The 9355-nt window shown below is 37.3% G+C and overlaps 1 protein-coding gene across 2 annotated transcripts; it reads right to left on the reverse strand.

Moving 5' to 3' along the window:
• LOC113751253 (pentatricopeptide repeat-containing protein CRP1, chloroplastic-like) lies at window positions 1-2548 on the reverse strand. 2 transcript variants are annotated; one of them, XM_027295188.1, is made up of 5 exons: window positions 1268-2548; window positions 1028-1180; window positions 886-957; window positions 231-603; window positions 1-41 (listed from the first exon to the last, which is right to left on the reverse strand). In XM_027295188.1, the coding sequence occupies exons 1-4, from the start codon at window positions 2516-2518 to the stop codon at window positions 475-477; spliced, it is 1605 nt and encodes a 534-aa protein (XP_027150989.1). In that variant the 5' UTR covers window positions 2519-2548; the 3' UTR covers window positions 1-41; window positions 231-474. The 2 variants fall into 2 exon arrangements, with proteins under 2 accessions (XP_027150989.1, XP_027150990.1); XM_027295189.1 differs by lacking the exon at window positions 886-957.
• Between the last annotated feature and the right edge of the window lie 6807 nt (window positions 2549-9355).

Consider the following 9355-nt stretch of genomic DNA (forward strand, 5'->3'; position numbering starts at 1 on the left):
CATTTGACCTCTTGAAGTGAGCACCCTTGGAAGCTAAATTTCTGCCAGCACCAACACCAGTACTATCAAAAGAGAGATACATACATACATACATACATATATATACTGAATCAGCAAAGGAGAGATACATGCAAATATTATATATGCACAGAGGGACCAAATTATAAACGGATTTCTTTGTGCGACAAAGAAGTTAAGCACAATTATGCCATGCTTTTAACTATATATACCTCAGAGTGGGAAGTTAATCGCTTTGCATTTGCAGATGGAATTGAGGAGTTGGATTTGAGGGAGAGGTTTCTCACATAAGCAGCTGAGCAAGAAGATGAAGCACCTGCTACAACAGAGGATGACATATTGGAGTGCTGCTGGGCTTTGCACTATGGGCAGCAGCCACCGATAGGACTTAGGACTTGGAACTTAGAAGAAGGGCTGGGCTGATTAGTGATAATAGCTTGCCATGTGCAGAAGATATCATGGTGTATTACTTAAAAACTCCAAATGCCTTTGTTGGAGAACCATTTCAGCAGCTTGCAGCATCTCTCTGGCCTTTCTATCTGGTGTACATCCAGCATACTCCATTTCTTTATATATACTAGGAACCTGTAAGGCAACCAAGAAAGGATAGGTTAGACCTTAGCCTGCAGTGGCAAGCTGGTAAGATGGAACAGACTATTACAGCAACTTCAGTAGCCCTAATAACTATTAAAGCAACTTGATTGTCGGCCATATTTCTGGTTAATTTTTGGTTTTCATTGATCAGTAGAAGGTACATTTTATGCAAGTTTCAGATAGGATAAAAAGAGATCTCTATGGAGAAGAATAGACCAATGGTGATGAGTACCATGAGGTCATTAACTGCAAACTTCAAGACGAGAAAACTACCTGATCAAACTTTTTAGCCCTTATAAAAGCCTTCATAAGTGTGCTGTAGGTAACTACATCAGGACAAAAACCCTACAGGATTACCAAATTATTAGCTAAAGATTTCCCAAATTAGATTACTTGAAAAAGTCAAGGGTCTTACCGTCTCTCTTATGTGGTTAAAAACTGATAGTGCCTCCAAATGCCTCCCTGCAGTGCTAAATGCGTTGAGCAGCACATTTAGCATTAAAAGGTTAAGTTCTATTCCTTCTGCTTCCATAAGCTGCAGAACCTTAATGGTCTGTTCGCATAATCCCTGCATAAGACATCAAAGCAAAAGCATTTCCTTCATAATGGCAATCACACTACCTAGACACTAGGCTATATCGGTGCATATCCCTACCTGTTGCGCATAAGCATTTGCTATGATGCAAAAAGTACTTGCTGAAAGTTTAACCCCTTCTGATCTTAGGGCGTTTATGCAATTGTCTGCATCCTGAAATCTCCCATATTGCCCATAAATATCAGCCAGAACAGCGTAGATGGCCCCACTTCTGTGGTGCCCTCTATGCTTGATATTCTCAGAAGTTTTCTTTATAACATCCCATTTCCCCTGTTCTCCCAAACGGGAAATAATGGTAATGAAAATCTTTGGATCAGGATACAGGCCTTGTTCTTGCATGCTTATGAACATATCCAGAGCATTAGACACATCCCCAAACTTGCAGTGCCACCGAATCAAAGAGTTCCAGGTGGTGATGTCCGGCATTATACCCTCCAGCTGCATTGTCTTAAAAACTTCTACTGCTTCACCTAACTCACCATATTTACAAAACGTGTCAATTATGCTGTTATAGATTTTCCTGTCTAGGGACAAACCCATACCCCGTATCTCTCCAACAATGCTTGTCGCTTTTCTCCACATGCCATTGTCCCTGTAAAGTTCAATAACTTTACTGTACACAAAAGAATTTGGATGATATCCCTCTCTCCTCATTTCAGCAATGACTAACCACGTATCCTCCAGACGTTTTGCCCGTGCATGGTACTCGAGAAGAATTTCATAGGTTTCCCTGTTTCTTTGTATTCCCAAGTCATCCAATGTAAGTAGAACCTTATCAGCGAGCCCAGACAGGCCTTTTCTCAAGAAACATCTAAGTAAGACATTAAAAGCTTTGACTCTGGGCCTGTATCCAAGACTCGTCATTTCCTGGAAGATAGCATCAGCTTCCAAGGTCCTGCCAACATTTCCGAGAGCTGTTATCAAGAGGGTGTAAGATTTCAAATTGGGACGAGAGCCCAAAGCCTCCATCTGTGAGAGCAAGGACATCGCCTCATTTACTTCTCCTGACATGCACATTTCGCAAATGGATTCATTGAAGGAAATATAAGAAAGTTCCTCCCCATCCTCCCTACCAAACGGCTGCACAAAAGTCGAGCAGTTATTGGCATCATTAGAGCACTTGGGCGGGTTGAGACAAAGTTTGCAAGTCCCAGAGCGACTAAATGGAACATTTACCACACTACTACGTGGTATCCAATTGTCACGGGAATTTTGACAAACAGCGAATAGGCATGAACGGCAACTAATAAAGGCAGCCAGGCGGGAGTTACAAGGCATCAAGCGTTGCATCTCCATCATCTGATCATCCATTCGTGTTGGTTGGTTGGGAATGTTGTGGACGATAACACTCCTCACACAGTCCACCTTCATCACTCAAATAAGGCACCGTTTGGATTGAAGGAAAGGAAGGGGATAAAATGGCGAAAAGACACCAGCTTTACTGTGTTATTGCGCGGCTCTCTTATTGGGTTAATTATAGTTTGGTCCTCCCAATTGGTCCAAAATCTCTAATTGCACCATCAAAATGAACAAGTCTCAATTTGATATATATATATAAGTCTCAGTTTGATAATTTGAATTAGTAAATATCTCAATCGGATCCTACAATCTAAGAAAGCGACATTTTTGTTATCTAAAGGATCACTTGCTTGTGTGACTTGCAAAAAAGCACAGAATGATGATTCTTTGGCAGTTACCAATTATCTGTAATTACTTTGGTAATTATTACTTCATCAATATATACAAGGATGACAATTGATCAAAAAGAGGGGAAGGAATTAGATAAAGTCTCAATTTGATCCTCTAAAATAATAAATGGTTTCAACTTTGTTGTTCAAACCCAATAACTATAGAACAAATCAAACTATAAGAACAAAATTTATAAACGATTATTTTATCATTCTACTAATATATGTCTCTGTTATTGATTTCAATCAGACAAGTACATTCTTTTTTTTTTTTTTTGAGATAAATTAGTGCACTTTTTTTTTGATGAACCCTGTAAATAGCTTTATATAAAAATCAAAGGATAGCCAGCAAAAGATTGTACTTTTATCAGCAAGAAATTATGGCACGGGGGTATGCAATAAGCATAATGGCTTCGTCTAGTTTCTTCTTTTTTTTTTTAGTTGAAATCTTTGTATGATGAGCTTATTGGTAATGTTTTCAAGAAAGTAGCCTTGAAAGGTCAAGTTATAAAAATTTTCTTAATTTGGGAGGGGTAAATTGAGAAAATTTTAATTTATAGGACCAAATTGAGAAATTTTGTGACTTGGGAATAGCAAAATTGGCCTGGTCTGGAAAGCAATTTCTCCAAAACATTTTTACATTTGTCGTTAATATATTTTTCAATCACTTTTTTATTTCATGTACATCAAATTGAGATTCAGATATTTTACCTCTAGACCATGGTAAAAATATATTTTCTAGAAAAATCTATTGTAGAGTAGGTATTCCATTTAGATTGACTGACAATTCATCATAATTTGACGTCATTGTCGAGAATTGCTGCCTAATTTGATTTATTTCTTTCTTTTTGAATTTTTGAATTTTTGGCTGGCTTATGCCTTATTCTTCTCATATATGTGAACTGGTATATATTCTTGAAATTAAGAAGACTGTGCGTTGGCTTAGGAAGAAAACTAGGAAAAGAAGAGAGGAGCTGTCATCTACTTTAGGATTAAACTTAGCTATTAAATTGCCTAATTCTTCTAGTGATTATTTCAATAATCAAAGATAGAAGAAACTATAGCTAAGAATAGGACATTAAAGGAGTTAGCTGTCCCTGATTTGAACCAATAACCTTTGTACATTATATTTCCTATTTTAAATGAAAATACTACATTTGAGTTAAAATCTATTCTAATGTATCTTTTTACCTTCTTTTCCTAGTTTCCAAGCATGTACAAGTACTAAATGAACAGTCCAGATTATAATTAGGTTTTGCAAGGATGCAAAAGCCACAAAAAGGGTAAATATAAGACCCTATCCTAAGTCAGGAAATTGATTGGAAAAGCAATCATTTATAATTTCTAAACTCATCAATTATTATTAATTTAGGTTTAGCATTTTGGATATCTATGCTTCCTATTCAAAAATTCTTGAGTCAGTATCTGGGCCAAGGTGTTAAACCTTAAAGGTAAGATACTTACTTTATACAAGAATTTGTTTAAAACTTTGAAGGTAAGATACTTACTTTTACTAAAGAGCAAATTATCCGGTTGGCCATTAAACTTTTGCCATCGTTCAGTTTTGGTCACTCAACTATTAAAAGTCTGGTTTTGACCATTGAAATATATAAAGTTAAGATGCAAGGCCATTCTGTTATATTTGGCCGTTAAATTTACCAATATGTCTGTTTGCACGATTTTCAAGATAAAAGTTAGGGTCAATTTAGGAAGTTCAACATCTTCTCTCAAAAATTGTTCCTCTTCCTCCTCCCCCTCCTCAAATCTTCGTCAGACCCTTTTCATCCACCGCAAGCATCAAGACCAAACCCAGAACCTCCCCTCAAGCAACCCAATCTCCCTGCTGCCCGTCCCCAAATTCTCCATTCGCTAAACTTCCTTCCTCCGGTCCCTCCACCAGCGGCACCTCCGCTTCAAGCTGTACATCCCTCTCCAGCCTCCATCTCTCCCTCCTGGAACACGCCTATATTTATGATTTCTCCGAAATCTGTTCTGTCGCCAACAATTTTCTCGCCAAATGCTACTCCACTTCCTCCTCCTCCTCCCAGTCCTGGTGCTGCGAGCTCAACGGAAAGGACGTCATTATTTTCCAACGGAAAATCCATCAAACAATCCACGAATCTGACTCAGATCCAAATTATTCTTTATTTGTAAAAGCCACATAAATGCTTAATCAAGCTCCTCGGAGCTTCCATTTCAAATAATCACATTTACTTAGTTTACAAATTTATCAACGGCTCCAATCTTTCTACTTGTCTTCGAAATCCAAGAAACCCTGATTTCACCTTTCTTTCAACCTGGATGTTGCGAATGCAAATCGCCATGGATTTAGCTTACGGCTTGAATTATATCCACACCGCAGCCAGATTTAGCATAAGTTTGGTCCACCAGTACGTGAAGAGCAGTGAAATTATTATCACTGAGCCTTCCTTGAATGCCCGAATTTGCCATTTCGGAGCCGCCGAGCTATGCTCCGAGACGGAGAGATATGATGGAGGTGAGATAACGAAAGAGGAATTGCCGGAGCTGCGGAGGTCGGGGAATGGGGGTGGGTAATTTGAAGGAGTGAGAGGATACTGTTGCCGGAGTTTAAGTCCACCGGCTTGGCGACGCAGAAGTTTGACATATACGCTTTTGGAGTGTGATTTTGGAGCTTTTGTCCGGGAAGGAGCCGCTGAAGTATAAATATGAATGATAAAGTGAGCGGAGATTATAGGAAGATTTCAATTATTGATTCAGCAACGAAGTCGGTGGAAACTGACGGAGAGAGTAATGAAACGGTGAAGGGAAGATTTGAGGATGAAAAGGGTCTGACGAAGATTTGATGAGGAGGAGGAGGAAGATGGACAATTTTTGAGAGAAGATTTTGAACTTCCTAAATTGACCCTAACTTTTATCTTGAAAATCGTGCAAACAGACATATTGGTAAACTTAACGGCCAAATATAACAGAATGGCCTCACGTCTTAACTTTAATATATTTCAATGGTCAGTTGAGTGACCAAAACTGAACGATGGCAAAAGTTTAATGGCCAACCAGATAATTTGCTCTTTACTAAATAATTTGTTTAAAACCTTGTAGGTAAGTTACCTACCTACTAATAAAAATTTGATAAACACATAAACTGCCTTTGTGGAAATAAAAATATTTTGCTTATACATTTTTTTGGGGGAATTTATGCTCAATGATTGTTTTTTTTACTTAAAGTTCTTTGATTTACTTAAAGTTTGATTATTTGAAAACTTCGAATAGGTTATATTTCTATAGTTTATTAAAGGCATTGGTGATGTTGGGCTCAATATAAATGTCTTAAATGAAAAAAGGAAACATTTGAAGTATCAAAAACTAATTTACAAAATATTTGAAGAAAAGGCCATAGAAACTAGCTTCTCATAACATTTAAAATAACAAACAAAAAAAAAGTATCAAAGATTAGATGTAGACTATTTTTCATTACTATATTAAATTTTAAAAGAACATATATATAGTTATGAGTTCCAGTAATATTATTAAAAAAAGATATGACACATGTGTACTCTAAAACTAGTTTGACCCAAAATATAAAGGGTAAATTCCATTTTCACCCTAAAACTATACGTGTTTTCCCACTTCAATCTCTAAATTTCAAAATGGGACACTCCAAACTACTGAATCCGTCCTAATTAAGTAAAATCATTGGCAAAATCCACAAAACCGTCAAGGTTTTCGGAGCATGTAAAACATGCGCCGTTAGCGAGGCTAAATAAGTAATGAAAACTAAAATGGTTAGGACAGAAATGTAAATTTTCCCATTAGGTATAAGGGCCAAAGAGATAAACCAAAACAACTTTGTTTATTCTTCACTTTGCATATTTCGATTTCAATAGAGAGAGAGTGAAGAAGTGAACAAACAATTGCCCAATTTCTACCATCAAATACCATGAACTAATTGTGATCATGATTTAGAGGTCAAGTATATTGTAGACATGGGAAGGAAGAGGGTTGATGGAGAAATGAAATCTCCAGTGAAGAACAAGAAGAGAAAGACCGAACCGGGTAAGAGAATGATTTTTTGAGTCATTGTTTTCTTGTTGATTATTGTAATAGTGTATTTGATAGTTGGTTTATTTGAATTGTTATTGTTGTCGGCTAGGGTTCGTAGGAGTCTTGTGGAATGAAAAAATGGCAAGATTGAATTAGGTATTACTGACAAATTATGGTTGAGAAAATTGTATAATGTTGATTGTATGGGCCTGCAAATGATTTGGGGTGTTTTTCAAGTCAAAGTTTATGCTGTCCAAACCCCAATGCTCCATGTATTGAAGACATTGTGGTCCTTGATCTCCTATGAAAGGTGTAAAAATTTTAATTATTGAATTAAAAAATGGTAATAGGGGAATCTAGTCATAACCTTTCTTGTTGAAGAAACACCATCAAGGGACATTCACAAACTCTCCTAACAAATAGTATGTAGGGGGAAGGGTTGACTTTACAGATGGATGTAACCTGAAAATGTGGTGATTGCTAGTTCTAGACAAGTGTGGAGAGAGACTTGGGTGTAATAAAGAAGCTGGTTTTGCGTGGTATTATTTGCTGTCAAGGATGATATTGATGCTAACCTATTCTTTTACTTGTGTGATAGGGACTACGAGGTCATGGTGAACACATTACCACCACATAGGGTGGCAGAAGTGTTTCTTATAGTTGAAGGTGAAGGTTCTCCAAGGGGCTCATTCCCACAGGCTACTACACTCTCAAGTCAAGCTAAGGGAGACGAAGTTGTAGGGGATAGAGATAGTAATGTTATGATCATACAAGAGAGTGGCAATGGTGGTGAAGTGGAACAAGATAAAAGAGAAAATGTTGACATACAACCAGCAAATTTACATAGTAGTAAAGGGTGCAGTAGCAAAGGGCCTAAAGTAGCACCAAAAACTACAAATAAGCAAGGAAAACCTCGTGAAGTTGAACCAGAAAGTGAGAATTTTTATAGCAAAGCTGCTAAAGATGAACCAGAAAATGAAGACATGAATAGCAAAACTCCTGAAGCTGAATTTGTTGTAGAAGAGAAAGCTTATAGCAGGGGTATTGGTTCAAAGGAACTAGAAGGTGTTGAAGGCTATGATGAGGCTTCAAATCCACAAGTCAGACAAAAGGATGAGTGTAAAAATTCTAATGAAGATGCAAAAAAGGCAGCCAACAATGAAGGTGCTAAAGGGGAAGCATCACGTGATAACGCTAGACCAAAAGAGGATGAAAATAGAGTCAATGTTGATGAGAAGTTGGCAGATTCAGACTATGAGGATGAGGGGGAGACAATGACTTATTAATTGAAGCCATGAGAATTGGACAAACTATTGGAGAGGAACTAGGTGCATATGAACCCGATCCTTCTCATTGCAATGAACAAAGAAAGAAGAAGCTAGGAAAGAAGAGAGACCCACCCAATGAAATTAACTGCTGTGATGGCCCTGATATGATTGATATTGATGACATGCAATCTGAATATGACTCGAATGGTTCACTTGAATTGAAAAGTCAAAAGTGAATTTGATGAAGATTGCTGTGCTAAGAAAAGGAGGCCTAAATTTCTAGTTTTCAATGAGAAACATGACATGAAGAAACCACAATTTGAAGTTGGTCAGAAGTTCACATCAGTTATTATATTTAGGTTGGCTATAAGAATCCAAGCAATTATGGATGGGAGAGATGCGTATTTCAAGAAAAATGATACATGGAGGATGAGGGTGAAATGCAAAAATTGTGATTGGCAGCGATTGGGGTCTAAAATGCAAGATGAGATTACCTTTCAAATAAAATACTTAGTGATGAGCACACTTGTGGAAGAGTGCTCCATAATAAAAACATGACATCTAGACTGACCAACAAACTATTTCTTGATGAGGTCAAGAAAGCATCATCTATGACAGTACATAAGTTGATGACCAAAGTGACTGAAGAGTTAAATGTGGATTTCAATCTTAAACAAAAGTATAGAGCACTTAGAAAAGTGAGAGGTGCCATTCAAGGGTCTCATGATAAGTAGTACACCATGTTGGAAGCTTTTTGCGGTGAACTGAAGAGAGCAAATCTAGGATCAGCTGTGTTTGTTGAGGCTAATATAGATGAAGAAGTTGTTTCTAGGTTTATAAGGCTGTATACATGTTTAGAGCCAATAAAAGGGGAACATGTGTGTAAATCTGTCTACACTGCAAGCAGTAGTAGGTCACATGAATGATTCAACTGGCATTGGCAATGTGTAGCTCTATGGGAATGGAAACGAAGCTGCAAAGTTAATGAATTTAAATCTTGGAAGCAAATAGTTGTGTTTTTAGGGATCTCTCACAAATGATGTTTTGTTGTTTTGTGAATTTTTACATAAATTGTTCACATTAAAATTTGGGGAGCTGGTCTTTTGGTGTAAGGTTAAACATGCCTTCTTCTTAAATGCTCAAATTTAATCCATTTTCAATTGCATCTA

Source organism: Coffea eugenioides, chromosome 11 (assembly GCF_003713205.1).
Source record: "Coffea eugenioides isolate CCC68of chromosome 11, Ceug_1.0, whole genome shotgun sequence".
Lineage (NCBI taxonomy): Eukaryota > Viridiplantae > Streptophyta > Magnoliopsida > Gentianales > Rubiaceae > Coffea > Coffea eugenioides.